This window comes from Electrophorus electricus, chromosome 1, assembly GCF_041902795.1.
Source record: "Electrophorus electricus isolate QZ-2024a chromosome 1, ASM4190279v1, whole genome shotgun sequence".
Taxonomy (NCBI): domain Eukaryota; kingdom Metazoa; phylum Chordata; class Actinopteri; order Gymnotiformes; family Gymnotidae; genus Electrophorus; species Electrophorus electricus.
In genome coordinates, this window is record NC_137497.1 from 36,549,930 (window position 1) to 36,567,934 (window position 18,005).

Sequence of the window (18,005 nt, forward strand, 5' to 3'; positions counted from 1 at the left end):
AACATTTATTACTACAGAAAAGTGATGATATATAACATCATTGTTCTTCAAAGGTTGTAAAACATCAGTGAGCATGGCCATGTCTATGTGATCAAAGAAATGGCTATCACCCAGACTGTTGAAATGCAGTGCTAATCTCTTATAAAATGTCGTGCTAATCTAGAGTATTGATTTATTGATATTGAAAGTAAAATGGTCTTCCTGCACTAGTTAAATCATAATTATCTGACTAGCTTCATGCAGGAGGCTATAGTAATGTAAAACAAAAAAAAAATACATAAATGAGATTTCATCCTTAAACAGAAGAAACTGTGATAGCAGAACAGATGGCAAGTGTACCTTATACTGAAAAGCACTACACAGGGTGAATATTTAAACCAGATATGCCCAGTTTAAGTCCTGGAGCTCTACTGCTGTTGTTTAAAATGTGGTAAATCCACTGGTTCATGAACAACCTTTTAGATGGTATTTGTTGCAAAAATAGTAGAAATTAAATATATTTACTGTAAAATAGTCCAAGACCAAACAGTTAAGTCACACAGCAGTCTTAATAGTATTAACAGTATCAGTTTAGCATGCATCGTCCTAATGTCATTAAACATTTTTGGTTGACCTTGAAACAGTCAACAGCCTAAGAAAATGCAAGATTATGAAATATTACAGAATCTTTGAACTGGCTGATGTACCCAGGAGGGGTAGAAAAGGCAACTAATATATATATATATATATATATATATATATATATATATATATATACAAAATTTTAAACTAGCCAAACTTCAGTCCTGGACTAAGTTTCAGCTATCAAGTATGTACATTAATGGTGTAATGTCATACCTATTATAAGGAATCCCAACTGTTTGTTTTAAATTTCAGGTAAAATCTTAACAAAATTAAATGCAATAACATTTTTTCAGTACTTCAGTTTTTATGTACATTTTAGTGGTGTTAAATGGTAGGTATAAAATTTTAAAGAATATTCCATTTAATTATTCACCTCCCATGATGCCTGGTAAAGTTGTATGCAAACCATGTCCAACTGGCATTTTATGAAGTAAGATGTTTTCATATTCATGCATAATTCCTAAAAAAGATAAGATTGTGATTATGATGTGTTTTTTATGCTGTGTTTCTAAAACCATGCTCCTATATCTCCTTCTCCTCCCCAGCTTTCTTAACACCAGTAATGTGATACATGTCATGTGAAAGAGCACCTCAATTACCAGGTCCTCTTCACTCAATATTGACATCTCATCCATCTTCAATATATTGACTTCTCTAAAGCTAAATACTCCAGGCCTAGGGTTTTGATTTATCATTGGATAGTTTGGCTTTTTTTTTTTTTTTTGGCAGTTTGAGCATCATGAAACTTAATTTCAGCGTTGATCATTTCTCTAGTTGGTTTGCAATATCCAACCATGTACACACATCCAACTTTGCCTTCCACACTTCAGTTGACTGCCCAAATCTTTCTCACTATTTCTTTATTCCTTGCAAAGCATAAGCCATTGTTTCAACATCAAGCCAGAGGAAGACGCTATCTAATAATTCCAAGTTTGTGAATTCTCATTGTCCCCACCTGTCTTAGTTGTGGGGTTATGTAAATCTAACGAGAGGTGTGATAGAATGCAAAGTACATAACACTGTGCACAGTCAGAACACCCTGTTGTCTCTCTTTGCATTTTTTCAAAATGTCACTCAGTTGGAGCTTGACTGCTTTTGTAAAAAATGTCCTCATTTGCTTGGACACAATCTGTCTTGATGTCAAACTCTGCCTGGTACCTGGGAGACATAATACTGAAGCAAATCCGAAGAAGCTCTGGGGAGACTGAGAATTTGTACAACTTGCTTTCTGCCAGTGTTGAAGAGAAAAGTAGGCTTCCTTAAGGAGGAAGGGACTTATGGGTGAAGCAACTGAGAAGAACATATTTTACAACTGCCTCATATCTTTCCTAAGTCAATCTCTCTCTTGCCAAAATTTCTGGTGAATCAAATTGGTATCTGATTAATTTTGTTGTAGCCTGAGAGAGAGAGAGAGGGAGAGAGAGAGAGAGAGAGAGAGAGAGAGAGAGAGAGAGAGAGAGAGAGAGAGAAACATTTCCCTCCTGGTTATGATATCTTAATGGTGCTCATTTGAAATTTATGTTTAGATTGTTAACTCAAAACAGTGATTTATTTTAGTAGCTGTTGTGGTCTCTGCAGCCAAGTGTGCATTTGCCTTAAATTAACCATGCAGTTTAATTAATTTGATCTTAACTTTACAATTCTTTTTAATGACTCTTGGGAGCTACCAAAGTTTGCCTCTGGATAATCAATGATAAAGTGCAATTTTGTAAAGCCTGCCTCACATGACTATAATAGAGGATACACCAGAAAATATTATTAACACAGTGGGCAAATCAACATTTTCGACTCCAGAGTCCATTTTTGACTGTCATTATAACTATGTTGAAATCTTTGTTGAGCTGCAAACTAATGTTTGTTCTTGGAAGAATTTGTTTTTCTCATGAAGCTAATGAATATGGATACATTCCCAAGACACATGGCTTTATTCTCTTAAAGCTCATTATCGAGTCTTTGTCTGTGTTGTATTTTTCAATCACGGGCAGAACTTGCCAGGAGCTCTATAAATCACAGCTCATGTTTCAGTGATTTGATTGAATTTATTGAAGCCAGATCAGCACTAGAGTTCAAAGTTTGCATTTTGCCCTGTGTTGTCAGATTCAAAGAGATCCTGCAATCTGCCTCCCTGTCTTCCTTTTTGCCTGATTCAATTCACTTGCTGCGACCAGATGTCACAGTCACATCTTTTGGTCTATCCACATAGCTGCAGTGTTGAAACCATTTTTAATTACAAGAACTGTCCAACTGAGCAGCGCTAGGCTCAGAACCAGCAGTCCTCTGAGAGTGCTCTCAGCTGTGGCCTAGCACCCTGCCAGGCTCCCTCTGCACAGCAGCCAGGATACATGATGTGAGATCTGAGTTTTTGTCAGAGGAAATTCGTTCACCTCCATGCTGGGCATAGGTGCTGGGTTGCTTTGCAGTGTATGTTTTCCCTCAACAGTAGTGCTTTATTTTTATCAACAGCACAATCCCCCACCCACAACGCACCATTGTGGTAATTCAGTTTGACCAGGGCCAGCTTCTGTTGCCCCCTATGTTTGTTAACACTCTTACTGAAATCAAATATGTTTGAACGTTATTAGAGGAAATCATGTCCTTCTGGAACTTGAGAGCTTGTGTGGTGCTCATAAATGCCATGTTTGAAACACCAAAAGATAAGGTGACACTCCAGAGGGCTGCACATGACCTGAAGCAGTAAACCTGTGATTCTTTGGGAATCTCGCCTTCATCAGGTCAGCAGAACCTTTTATATGCTCTATGTTTGCTTCTTTATTATCACCAATTTAAAGTCTCTCATAACTTCATACGTCCATATTTATAGCTCTGATCTGGGATGTAAGACGGCCTTTCAATTTCAGTTAATTTCAAATTTTTCACTGGAGAACTATCAAGCAGATTTCAGGGTTCTGTTTTATTCCATATCCCTCCATCAGTAAGGACCACTTTTCAAGAAGGATATGGTCATCCTTACACAGTACAGTCTGCCTTACACAGGCCTTTTTGGAGCCTCTTAGTGGAACTCACCTGTATGAGACTACATATCATCCTCAGTAATGAACTCTGACCCACATGTGCTATTTCTCCTGTTCAGGTGGCCATGCACATGGTAATTTGTTGTCATCGCAAGAATGATGTTCCTGGCTGGGATCAGGAACTTGGTGATGGGTGTCATGAAAGCCCACACAGCCCTCACAGGATGTGCAGGATTAGGAAGACCAGAGATGTCAGGTCCTCACGAACGAAACTTACAGCAGACACGACAGTACCAGCAGTTGCGTGTGTCTGTGTGTATGTGTGTGTCTGCAGAAAGCTATATATGGAAAGCATGTGTACATTATTCAGCTCTACATGGAAAACTGTGTGTTGCTTCCTAAAATTGTGATCTATAATTGTCTTTGTGCTATTTTGTTTCAAATATTCAAGTGCTCCGCAAATCTGCAGTGTTACATTTTAAGTCGTCAATTTACAATTCACATGTCTAATCACATAATATGATCAATAATAACAGCATTAAAGTATAACAGTGATCAGTAGGATCTGGGGGCCTGTGCTCCCTGAGACCTGATCTTAACCTGATTTGCTGCAGGCTCAGAGGATGGTGATATCACGGTTGGCCGGTCATCCAGAAGGAAGGACACACCCACTCCTGCTAGGGATCGCACTACACACCTGCCTCGCTCCCAATCCCCGGCCTACTAATCACCTTCAGCTGTCCCTTGTTCTCTCCCTCTATTTAAACTCACAGGTCCCAAGTAAAAGTGCTGTGTAGGGAAATGTGGGATGGTTTGCAGCCATGGTGTACATTGCTACACAGAGTGTTAGACCGAGTATTGTCTCATAGTTGTTGTGGTTTTCATTGCATTTGAATAATGGAGAATAAAGAGCACTTTGGCTTGACCTTGCCTCTCGCTTCCTCTGTGCCACCTCCGTCACAGGTGGAGGCATCTGCATTTGCAGAGATGAGGGGTCGAAGGTGGTAAAGGCGCAGGGAGAGGCTCCTGGGAGCTGTTTAAAGAGCCACGATGGAAGGCAGCTCTGCCCACCATATAGAAAGTAAGTTCAATGAGCCACCCTTCAGTGTCTGATTAGTTGAGAGAAAAGTGGATTGCATTTGTAAAGGTGGATTTCTAAATCAGTACATGCATATCGTCAGGGTCTATGTGCTTCTTTTTGTTGCTGTGTGTTTGTTTGTTTTTTTTTCACTGTTTCTTCCACACATACCCCACCCCCGGATGTCTCATGGTCCATGAATTGAAAGGTCTTTGGGAAAGTTGTGAATCTGTAAAATGGACTCCTGCTGCAACACTGCAAGACAAGTGCAGATGGTATCAGGGTTGTGAACCAAAATTGCTCTAATTGTTTTTCTGGAGTACTTCTGTTATTGGTTGTGTCCTTGTCACACACTCACCACCCTTTTTGTTTCTGCTTTTGCATATTTAGACAGCTTGATGTATAGTGGACAAAGCAGTTTTACTAAAACAGAATTGTGTATTGTATCTTTCATGTGGCTTTGCATATGCTGTTTGTCTTTTGAGAAGACAATCTCTGGAAAGATGGTTGAATTGTATAGAAAGAAAAGTAAATACAAATATGTGCATACAAGATGCTTGCCAGCTTAGGTAATGCAAGCTACTGTATATAAAAGTGAAGATATATGTAACTGGTTATTAAATAACTAATAATTAAACTACCTGCTTTCCAGCATCACTGTTGAGGTTCCAATAGACTTTGTTCATTTATATGATTCATAATGTTCTGAGAAGTCATGTCCTACTCACAGCTGTGGTCTTATTTACTTGTACATTGCCCAGAGGTGTAACTGTAATCAGCACTGACAATGATTACGTGTGTGCGCGCAGATGCCTCTGCTGCATAATGAGGTTTTCATCTTGATGGTTCTTGTATTAGCTATAACTTGTTAGCTTCAACCTTCTCCCTGGGCTTCATCTTTCTCTCTTGCTCTCTAAGTTTATGAACAGTATCTACAATTACTGCACCTGCTCAATAAACTAGATAAGAATTTTATGACTGCAATCAAGATCCCCAGGTTCAGTGAGGGACTGTGTGCTATGAAATCCATTTACTCATTTTTCCATCTGTGCATGTACGACGGTTCAGTGCACAGATAGAGGAGTGAGTGCAGTCATGTTCACAGGACACAAATACATGGCCAGGTGTTAGTTCTGCTTTGGCCTGTTGGTGGCATCTGCTAGGCCACAGAGCTGTCTTGAGCTCCACCCCTCAGCCCTGCCCCCAGCTGTGTGGTTGTGGAGTTGTCCTGAGCTCCGCCTCTTAGCCCCAGCTGACCCGCTCTCACTGCCTCTGGAGTTGCCATGCCTATAAGCAGGTCTACTCAGCTCCCCAATGCCCCTGCTTTGCTGCCTGCTCCACCGACTGCCAGCCACCCACTCCACAGTGACCTAATACCCAGCACAGCTGTACTGTGACCTCAAAGTGATTTGAACATGCACAAGGTCAGACTGCTAGGATGTTCTATGAGTAAAAGACAAAGCACTTTTGTAAGTCTCTCTGGAAAAGAGAGCGACTGCTAAATGTTGTAAATGTACCAGATACTCCGTGTATTCATTGGTTTGGTTTAGGCCTGTAGGGAAATAAGTCACATCAAAAAAGACATATATACCATCTCATAGGTGCAGAGGACTGGGTTGAAAACAATGTTTTAGAGAAATGGCTAAAATTGAACAGATGACGTGGTTTTGCATTTGACTTGTTTTCCTTTCATTACATCCATCCAGCTGCCCACTATTGTTAGCTTCTCACATGAGAGCAGCAGCCAGCGGAGAGTGTGAACTGCTCTGTTCAGTCTGCGTGGTCTAACAGACACCTTCAGTTGGCTGCTGCACTGCGGTGCATTGAGAGGGAAAGAGAACATTCTTCCCACCCAGTGAGTTCACAGCCACACATCCTCTCAAACTCCCAGCCATGGATGGGAGAGGCACTACTGGTAACCAAATTCATGTCCCAGCCAAAAACATGTAGACTTACATAAACGCTGCCTAGATGGTTGGCTTACTCTAAGTACATTTCTATTCTACTTAATGTATAGAACTACATCATTCTGTAACCTTGAGTGTGTTTACTGGTTTGTTCTGATTATTCTCCGAGTCATGGCTAATCCATTTAGACAGCTTCCTGTTTTATAACTGTTTTTAATTACATTTCTTTAGCATTCATGTCAACTGAGACTTAAGTTCAGTCTGGCACATATACAAGCACAAAACATAAAGACTGAAGAGCACATTTGAGAGTTCAGCTACTGTTGACACTTTGCCTGGTGAAGCGGCAGTCTTCGCCGTTTCCCAGGCTGCCTTCACCATATCACGATAACGATCCCGCCTGCCACTCAAAAGAAAAACTGGTGTCAGAGCTGATGAACTCACTGACGTCCCTTTGTCTGGAGAACGCACATTTTAACCTGCCTTCCCATGAGCCTTCACCTTTAATTGGGAGTGGCAGGTCAGTCCATGCCACTGGCAGCAGCCCTTGGCAGTGTTGACTTCAGGGACCTCATGTCTCAGGACTGCCTTGTGCCTCTTGGTGGTGCCCACTCCCAGCCATCATCCCACTCCTTCGGCACTTCAGCATGCTTAACTTCTGACCATGACCCAAGGAAGGGGGAAAACGAAGACCTCAAATAGTCCAGCAACAGTTTCTTGCGCTGGGCAGATGGCTTCATCATGTCCAAATGAGAATCTCTGAATGGTTAATTCATTGCGCCTTCAGACACTTAACAGAAGGGGACTGGAAGAAAAAAGCTGCTGCCACTCTAGACTTTGTTCCCTGCTGTCTTTAAATAGCATGGAGAAACAAGCGCAACTTTGGAGGAAACGCTCCCAGTTGAATATACAGAATGTCATGTTTATATATTAGTTTCTTTGTGTGGAATATTTCTGAGTTTAAAGCATGAATCAACAGTACAGAACCTCTTCAGGTGTCCCTACTAATAGACCCAATGAGTCACACCATCAAGATCAAGTGTCTCAGCTTCTCCTTATGCCTGTATCATTGCCACACAATCTTTCAGTCAACTTCATGCCTGGGCCAATTGTCCAATCTGGATTTTGCTTTTATGTCTGGTTTGTGAGCCCCTGAACTTTGTCCGTGGATATACATATTTTCACCGGTTAATCATTGTTGGCAGGTATAACAGCAAAGGTTCCTGTGTTCTCAGAGAGACCGATGGAGACAAATAAAGGCAAGGAGACAGTGAGGGCATGCCATGATGCTGACAGCAAGGCTGTGAAGATGAGGCTTTGCAGGCTTTGTGATTGGTGTCTCACCCTTGCTTGCCTGTACAGCTATTTCTTTCTATTTCTGCAGCAATGCAGTCAAGCCTGGCCGCACCTGCCCCTTCCACAGCCAGGCTTCTCGGGGCTCTGCTGATCCAGTCTGCACCCATGTGGCTTAGGCAGGGGTTTTGATACAAAAGCTTATTGAAGCTTGCATGTAAAAGGAGCATTTGGTCATCAAAGCAGCATTAGAACAATGATCTAGAGTCCAGTGTGTCTGCCAGAAGGCTGAAGTGTGTTCCAAAGGTGGTGAATTGGGGTTTTTATTTGCACGACTTCTTTTCAACCTCCCTTTTGTGTTTGTGTGTGTTTGTGTGTGTGTGTTGAAATTAATAGATTTATTGCTGTAGCCATTTCTACCAGGTGCCTAGTGGGGACAGAATTCAAAACTGATTCAAGTGGAACTTTGTCTTTGAGGATTTTGCCTTGGTACATCAAGCAGATATAAAAGGTTTTAGTGTCAGTGAATTGCCAAGAGGAGCAAAAAGTTAGCAGCTGGCCTTTTCAAACTTTTATTGCTGCACATAAAACACTATCAGGAACTCGCAGCCTGTGACTTTTCGCACTTTTTATAACCTTAATCTGTCTCATCCTCTTCCTCTGCTGTGGTGATGAAGGTGTGCAGGATTAACATGGCAGCGAGTCATAAATGGGAGCATCGATGGTCACCATGACGGTGTGCTACCTGCTATGCTTGCTGCCTTACAGCACCGTGGCTCTGCTGGCCACGTTTGGACGGCCTGGCTTGGTCACTCCAGAGGTCAGCATCGTGCCGTCAGTGCTAGCCAAGAACAACAGTCATCGACCCCATCCTTTACATATTCATAAACAAGCAGGTGAGTACTGTCACCAGAACAGTCTTGTATTAAGAGATCCATTAAGAGACATCTGTTCTTAAGCATGGCTCTAGATTTTGTGCATGTACTTTTGAATAGCTGAGCATTTTATAAAGACCCAAAAATGTTCTCTACCGATGTGTATTTGTTAAATTAAAGTAAAGATAAAGCCACAAGTAATTGTCACTGTATTTCTATCAGTCTTGGCATAGTGGTTAGACAAAGTCATGGGCCCATTTGTTGAAAAGGGGATAATTTGTCCCATGCATGCATTTCTTACTAATACTAATCTTTTAGTATTCAAAAAATTATAGCAATACTTCTAATATTAAGCCAGAATAATGGGCAAATTGTGGGTGGCTTCATCATAAACACAGCAAAGCAGCAACAACAAAAATACAGTTCGCACCTTACTTGGGTAATGAACACTGGACTAAGACCTTGGAGCAGTTGGAGATAGAAACATTAGTGTGACAGGTTTCATTCCATTCATTTTTCTTCAATGGAATGTTATTTTCTTGAGGGAAAAGAAAAGAAGAAAAGCTTTCACGCTGCCTGCTACAACCGTTTGGCATAACAATGGGTCCGTTCTTCTTCTAACATGGTGCAACTTTCAGCTAGAAATGTTCTTAAATGTGCATACCAGCAAGACAGACTAAGGCGCTCTGAAGACAAAGAAGAGGCGTACTACTAAATAATAACCCCATACTGCCTACTATATTCATTTCATGTTTAGATTATTACCTCCCAGATCATTTGGTCTTAAAATGAAATATAAATGTGGTTTATTACAATGTTACGTTCAGAGTTTGTTTAGGGATTTTAGGAAAGCTGTATATTCCCAAACATTCCTTTAAAATTTATTTCTGCAGTATTTTAGAAATCTTAATTTGTCTTAAATCAGGGATTATGTTTATGGGTTTAATGACTATTTACTGTTTAATTTACCTTGAATTGGTTGGGTTTTTTTTATATTACTTTCATTGCTGTGCGGTACCTTTGAAGCAATTTTCTTCTCACTCAAACTAGGTCTGTTAACACTTATATGTTTAATGATCTCTTTAAAAATGTTTTGTGCTTTTATGTATTCTTGTTAACATACTGATTTTTATGCTAATAGTTCTGCATGAAATATGAAACAGATGAGCCAGAGCCTATATTTATATTTATTTGAACTTTACAAGTGTATAACCTCCAGACAGTACATGTGCGTCATCATATATATGCACTAAATCAGCCATGAAGACAAAGACATTTGGCCAAACTCATCAAAGAAGATGGCATTCCCCTGTATGTCATTTTCAGTCTTCAATTCCTCCCAGCCCGTAACCATGGAAACTGTGAGTTGAGGCGAGTTGAAGACTTAAAGTGCTGTACAGATTCAAGTATCCACCTGGTCTGTATCTCAAACCCTGGCAAAAATGGAGTAACAACAGGAAAGGGGACGAGGAAGGAGAAGATTGGGGAAGGTTAGGATTGATGTGTTCTTTCTGCTTTAAGAAGTTCCTGAGATGGTGAGTAAAAAGGAGAGGGCTTGTGCCACGTACAGAGGGGGTATAATGCCAAGGTGTGGGGTAATTATATTCTCTTCTCATGCCCCTGAGAGCAGGCACATGTTCAGGGGCAGTGAGGCTCTCATTGTTAGCATTCTCTGTTTTATCAGTCTCTATCACAATGTGTACATTATCCAGACCATCAGGCAAAACTCTTCTCCATGAGCTTTTAAAGGTGACGCCCATACTTGAAACAGTTAAAAAAAAAAAGCAGTGCAGTCTGACCCACGGTGATGGAGGTCATGGTAATACGAGGCTCCCGAATAACGTCCACTTTGAGGCAAGACCTTCCATAAGACGCAGCGTCGCACAGGGCTGCAGCACAGGGCCACCCTGTGCTCCTCGCTGCTCCTCTTGACCACCTGTGAAGCAGTGTAATTGGTGAGGAAAAGTGGCCCTCCTTCTCTCCCTCTCTATCTCTGAGCCAATCATCACAGGACCATATGGCCCTGCACTCATTCTATCAGCACCCACACCATGAATACCAACCATTTTTGGGTCAAATATTAGGAGATACACCATGCAAGCATCAGCCATCGTGTAGGTTATCACTTAGTGGGTGGGGGCTTTAAGTCATATGCCATAAAAGCCACGATTGGCTATAAGCCGAGGTGTTAACCAGCTGGGGACATGTTCCTTTAGCACCGTTCTCTTCTCTTTGGAAACTGCAGACTCCCCTCAGTGCGCTGTAATGAGCCTGTGCGTCTGAGATCTCTGCACATCCTTTGCACTTACCCCAGGCCCTGACATTGCCCGCCTGCATGCCCTGCGAAACTCTGAGAACTCCAAAGTGTCGACAGTGCTCTGGGGAACGGCAAGGTGGCAGGTGGCCTCCTGGACCTGCTCTCCTCCCTAAATCATTTTGCCTCTGGGCCTGGGGAGGATTAGCTGTATATGCACTATGTACATAGATTTCTGCGATATGCACTCTTGAACCCAATCAGCTATTTTCCCCCAACACAGATGTCCTGGCATTTGTTTCTCTGTATTAGGAATGCCTAAGGGATTTGGTTCAGCTTGGCACTTATTTTTTAAATTATTTTACTAGACCTTTCAGATGTAAAATGGTGTCGATGAATAGGAGAAGCCAGTGAAGCATACAGACACGGATCATGTTAACAACAGTGGTTTGCATTTCAGATGTCATACCAAATTCCTTTTTCCTGTTCGGCCTTCGGTTTTTTATAGTTCTGTACAGATCTGTGCTCATAGGATTCCTTTTACTGCTCTGCAAACACTAACTCAGCATTGTGTACTAGTACACAAGCACACCAGGCAGTGCATGCCAATACACAAGGCACTGTGTGTGCTAGTACACAAACAGCTCTTATCTGATTTTTTTTTTTTTAAAGATTCCTCTGTCAGAGTTGACAACACTTCTGTTACTGCAGTGCAGGAGTGAAAGGGGACACTGATATTGATTTGCAATCTATTGATCGGTTGAGATTGTCTGCCTGGTCATCAAGAGTAAGCGGTGAGGGCAGGAGAACATTGACAGACGTAACTGCTGATTTTTTTTTTTAACAGACTTGAGAAGTGGGCGCCTGGATATGTTGTTCATGTTCCAAAACCAGTGACAGATGTTCACCACAAAATACTTCCACTAAGAGCCTCCATACTGAACTGGGGGTGAATGTTTATGTAATACTGCAGATATGATGAAGCAGTGGTTGAGACTTTAAGATGGGTTTGAAAGAGGGAGTGAGGGGTGTCGCACTCGGCTGCACTCCTCAGGTCATTTACAGTCTGAGCAGAGTGCTGTGTCCTGGGACACAAGTGTCACTGAAGCCTAAGTGCCATTACCCACAACCCTCTGAGCCTAGCACCTTGACTCACATCTGTGTTTTGTATCCCTTCACACTCCTCTCCCCTGTCGCATTGTGTGTTTTCTGTTCTGTCTTTAAGGCAATGACATAAAAATGCACCACATAAATGTGCATCTGGTGAATAAATGAACACAATTTAATTAACAGAAGTTAACCTATAGATAATTTAATAGAAGTTAACCTAATGACATTAGCATGGTATATATCTGCATCAACCTATGATATCTCCTGAGAAAATGTAGTTGACTATAAGTATACATTTGACTTGGGAGTATACTAAGTTCACTACGTTTTCACAAGGGATGTAATGTCTTTTAATTTTATTTTATTACTGTTCTTACTCCTAAGCATTTTTTTTATACATTATATGAACTTATGTCCTGTATTATAAGAGACTCATTTTAAGCTATTTAAAAAGTATCAATACATGTTACTTGAATTGAATAATTACTGTGACTGATAATTGTAATGGCCCGAGTGCTGCAGGGCAAGGAGCAGGACGTACAGACTCCGTCGATGCAGACAGACATTTAACAAATGCATATACGACTAACATTAGTGATGTGAACGTCAACGAAGGCAACATGACCACTAACACTAACATGATCAATAACTGACAACACCGCACACACCAGCGGGGGTTTAAACACGTATAGACAAACACTAAACCATGTGGAGGTGTGTGCTAATAAGGAGGCCGTGGCTACAAGCAAGACAATTACAATGACCTTCCCACTGCACACGGTGGGCCGAACAACGTGGCTAGTGGGGAGCGGAGAAGTCCTAACAATAACTAGCTAATACATTAACTATATGACTGCAAATAATGTGATGTGCCATTGTTTTTAACATGGGTCATGCATATTGAATTGTAGCGCTTCAAAATCATTTCTTAAATATGAATTAGTGTTCAAACATGCTTCTCAGGAAAGTTTGGACTACTTTCAAATCCTTACCTTCAACACTCCTGCCACATCCAAAGACAAATGAAATAAAACGTTTACTATCTCTAATGAAACCAGCTTATCTGAAAAACAATGCCTTGGCTACACAACAATGCACAGCTATGATTTTCATTCACTTAAATGCAAACTTTTGCATGACCGACACTACAACTTTCAGCTTTTGGGTACTGTGGTGGGAGGGGTCCACAGTGGTTTAAATTAAAATGTCCTGAATTTGAAAGTGATCAGTAATCTGCAGCATTAGTTTGGGTTCTGCATGCCTCTAGCATAGTGCCATCAGCCATGCAGCACCGGCACACACACTGTGGAGAGAAGACACCTCCAAATGAACACTTCTCTGCCAGATAATCACTGCCTTGCTACACCCATGCTGAGAGGCTCAGCACAAGTTCACGAATTTTTAGCATGGAAAGCTTTTCATTTCCACACAAGTATGCCTATGAGGGGGTGGAGGCCTCACCAGTGCTTTCGGTGCTTTAATTATTTTCTAATCCCCTATTCGGCTTCCAATTTATTGTTTGTTACTCTGTGGAAATCTAAATCCACAGCATTAGAAAAGGCAAACAAACAAAAACAAAATACAAAGACAGACATCCCCATTCCTCCATCTTAGTTAATATGGATGATCACTGACTATGGTGTGCAGACGGACTATTAACATGGACTGATTCCTTGAGCTAAATATGTATCGTGCATCTTAAATACATGTATTCTTAGGCCAAGAGTAAAAAGTGCTGTAGATATGTCCCTGTTACAATTTTTCTGTGTGTGTGTGTGTGTGTTAAAGCTCTCTAGAAGTTTCCAAGCTATGTTTATGTGCACTATTCCAGAAGGAGGTTCCAGCAACAACAAATACTCCACTAAGGCTACTAAGACCCTCAAGACGCTGAACAAATGCGACCGTCCACCACTGATGGCCGTAGCTGGCCATTGTGCAGCCTACACGTCAGACAGCAAGCAGGCCAAAGGATGCCTCCAACCCCGAGGGTCCACAACAGGGGTGGTGCCTGGTCCAGAAAAGCCTGCCGTCGGCCTCACGGCTTATTCCAACAGCTTAGCACACCGAGCGGGTGAGAGTAGCTGCTGCAATGGGGTGTAGCAAGGAGACAAGTGGAAGGGCAGGACGGTGGGTGCAGTGACTCAGCGGTGATGCAGATAATGGGATGTCAGGAAGGGAGACTAAGGGGTTGAGGGAGTAAAAGAGTGAGAGATGAGAAGGCTCTCCTGCGGAGTCAGTAGACTAGCTTTAGATGACCTTTTTTAATGGCGTGTACAGCAGATTTGACTGGTGTGGGAAAAGTGATTATTTGAATTAAATTTGCACATTGCCTTTCTGTGGGATTAAAAGCCACACCTCTCTGTGTGATTTTATAGAGGATGGGGAAAAGATTCGCTCATCAAAAGAGTAATTACATTTTATCACACTCTGTCACTGTAAAATGTATGTGAGGGGTTTTTTTTTCTGGAACTTGTATAAAAAAGGAAAAGGAAAAAATATCATCTTGATAGGTTGGCAGTAAATGCTGTCATGCTGTTCAATTACTTCTTTGGCTGTCAAGGCCACATGTTCTTTTTGTGTAGAAATTCAAATTATCTTTTCAGCACTGTTTACCGTCAAATGTACTGCCAAACAAAAACCCTGACATTGCTCAGGGGTCTTCTTTTTGTAAGGAAACATACATCAATGTCAAAAAATGTGATGAATTATTAGCTCACAATATTAGCAAATACTTTTTTAAAATGTTTTCTTGTTTTCTAGACTGCTGCGCTGTGAGGCCTTTGGTGAAGACTGATTTGATACTGATGAATCTAGAAACAAACCAAATAGGAGGACAGGAATCTTAAAATCCAGTAGGGGATTACACAGTGATATCTAAAACCCTTGCACAAGAGAATATGAGATTTAAGGCTAAAAATTATTTTAGAATTTGCATTATGAACAAGTAACATTTAATATAAACCACAGAATAGTTTGCTTTTTAAGCTTGCTCATCCTTGACTGTATTTTGATTAGTTTATTTAAGGGATGTTCAAACGAGTCACATGTAAAGAGGACATTTTTTTTCTTCTTTTTAAAATATTTTTTTTATAATTTATGTGAACCTGTTATTTAACACATCTAAGGCTGTATTTCATGGTTTTTGACAAAGCAGATTAACTACTTTGTCTTAAAAATAAGAATAACCCATTGTAACCATGTAATTTATACCACACGGTAGTACATGCAAAGGTGTAAACATGGTGCTAAGAGCATTTTGCTGCTGGCAGGACATGTGTTTGCTCACTCTAAAAAGGCAGCCTCACACAAGCACCCAGGAATCTATAGAAACAGTGCATTTAAAAAGGATTAAAAGCTTTTTCTTAAAGATCTTGAAGATTTTTACTTGGCTTAACTTAAAGCATATCTGTCCAGCTATACATGTGGTTGTACATGTACATGTGCATGTGGTTGAATAAAAACTTTCACAGAATGTGTATGTAGGTTTCTGGGGAAAAAAAACAAAACTGAATGGAATATTTTTGACTAGTGTCTTTATTAAAGTATAGTCATCTACACAAAGAATTATTGTGCAGCACTCAAGGAAAGTGTTGCAAATACTGCACAACTGTTGTGCATCATTTGTTCAGTGTTTGTTACATATGGCTTTCTGAAGTAGATATCATGAGATGTCAGATCACTTTTTCTAAAATTCCAATTAACACCAGTGCAGCACAGTGATAGTCGGTGATACTCTGTCTCCTCTTTGTATGTTCTCATTCTATTTGCACACATTAGCAGGGACTGACTAATCTCCAAATTTGATCTTCAAATCTCCTTTGCACGTGTGTGTTTGAAAAAGAGAGAAGAGAGCGACTAATGTATTATCAGTGCTAAAGGATACTATGCAAAAATATTCAAGATTCATCTGGATTGCAAATGGTCCTAATCTGACTGTTCCAGACAGCATTTCTATTGCAATCCAATATGATGATAAAGTATGATATTAAAGTCAAGATATGATATTAAAGTCAAAATTCTAATCCTAACCGTATTTATCAGCAAATCCTTAAAAAAATAAGAACACAAAAACACTAAGTATTCAACTACTTTAGACTGCTTGGTGCTTGGTAGAACCATCTTTTTGCTGCAATGTAGGGTTTCCATCTGGATATGTTTCTACCAGCTTTGCACACTGTTTGGGAGTGATTTGTGCCCATTCTTCCTGGCAGATTTCCAGGTTATTCTGTTGGTACAGATCAATTTGATCTGAGAATGTTCTTTGGTCTTTATTTTCACTTCATTTTCACTTTTCTTCAGAGTCACCATCTGATCAGTGATACTTGACTTAAGGGGGTCTTTTATCAAGAAAAGGTGCTTTTTTATGAGTCACAAATTTAATGCTAAATGTAAGCCAGTTGTAGCCTTATCTTTCATCTGTGTAACCTTGGATGCTCCACAGCATGGAAACTGAGTTGTTATGTAAGCAGCATTTTTAATTTTTGTCACAATATTTTCTTACTTAAAAACAATATTACTTTAAATGAATTCATTTTGAGGGTCTGTCTTTTAAAATAAAGTATGTCATCAAGGTATCATTTGTAATCCAGATGATCACTTTTTAGGAAGTCAGATGCTTTTTGGGCAGTAAAACCTTTTTACCTAACTAATTACCTCACTCTATTTGTAAAATATGTTGCAATTTGAAGTAGTTGTATTCTGTAATATCTAGGAAATACACAAGAGGGCAATAATTGTATTTTTAAATAATTGCTTATTTCCAAAAGTTATGTTATCTGATTCAACTGAAGTCAAAGGAAGGCTGAAATTGTTTTAGGTATACTGTGCAGATACATAAAGTGAGTTTCACTCTGTACCTGTGACGTGAGGAGCTCACTGTGGGTTTGCATGAAATAATAAGTTCACTGTTTTGTAGCAGAAATACTGTATGATGGCAATCCTAAATTACTTAAATATAGACGTGATGATGGGTTTTACACTGATTTTATTTTTCTTTTAATATTGTTATCTCAATAAAAAAAAAAATACACACGCTCTTGTTTATTTGACTGTATCTTAGTAGATTTATATTATTCAATTAAAGCATAGTTGAGGCCTTGTAGTGGTCTTCTTCCAAAGCAACCTTAAAAACATATAGTCATTACAACCTTTGTAACAGCTCATAGACTCCACTTGATGTTATGGCTGTGGCACATAGAAGTGAAAACAGTTTTGGTAAAGAGACAGCAGCATTAAGCATGTACAAGATCCTCAGAGCATCTGAATATCAGCAAGATGAAAGCAAGAAGGTGAATAGAGGTGATAAAAGCGTCACCTGCATTGCAGCGGCAAGCCCATCTTATTAGCATGAGTGGAGGCCCCAACAATCAATATTTTAAAGCACTAAAATAACTGCACTTTTACCTTCATGAAGAGAGATCTGAGTGCAAGACAAAATAATCTGAAGGCACATTTAATCTCTAAATGATTTATTCACTATTTCGGCTCACGTTGGGACAGAGCAGATTTTGAGTGGGGCAGAAGGAATATGCTACACATGTTTCTAAGAACAGGACGGTCTGTTCACTGGCCAAACACTTTCTGTCACTAGAAAGGATGAAGTTAGGAAGGAAAGGCATAACAGAAGTTTTTAAGAGACCTCTGTAAAACAGTGCCTCCTTTCTACAAAATGAGTTATGGTGGTGTCACACATCCTACTCAGTGGCAATACAAAGGATAGAGGATCCCCTCCTTCATTTGTCTAATAGCAGATGCTTACTCTTGCAGTTCCTCTCACGTCACTTTGATGTACTGCAATCTGATTTTGGGAAATAGGAAAGTCTCACTGAGGGGTGATGTATTCAGCCTGTGGGATGTATGAATCAATATTTGAGTTCAATCGAGACGGAATGT

General features: G+C 40.3%; 1 protein-coding gene across 8 annotated transcripts in view; it reads left to right on the forward strand.

The window, feature by feature from the left end:
- LOC113576116 (uncharacterized) overlaps positions 1-15,589 on the forward strand; it is a 39,063-nt gene extending 23,474 nt beyond the window's left edge. For 3 of the 8 annotated variants that reach the window (XM_081718085.1, XM_081718078.1, XM_081718070.1), the window contains exons 2-5: positions 3,716-4,677; positions 8,552-8,770; positions 13,945-14,184; positions 14,874-15,589. In XM_081718085.1, coding sequence (XP_081574211.1) covers positions 8,584-8,770; positions 13,945-14,184; positions 14,874-14,959 — 513 coding nt within the window. In that variant the 5' untranslated portion in view covers positions 3,716-4,677; positions 8,552-8,583 and the 3' untranslated portion in view covers positions 14,960-15,589. Of the gene's footprint in view, positions 1-745; positions 4,678-8,551; positions 8,771-13,944; positions 14,185-14,873 lie in introns of those variants that run through there. The other 5 variants (XM_081718073.1, XM_081718090.1, XM_081718067.1 and 2 more) reach the window with 5 other exon arrangements.
- Positions 15,590-18,005: the final 2,416 nt, after the last annotated feature.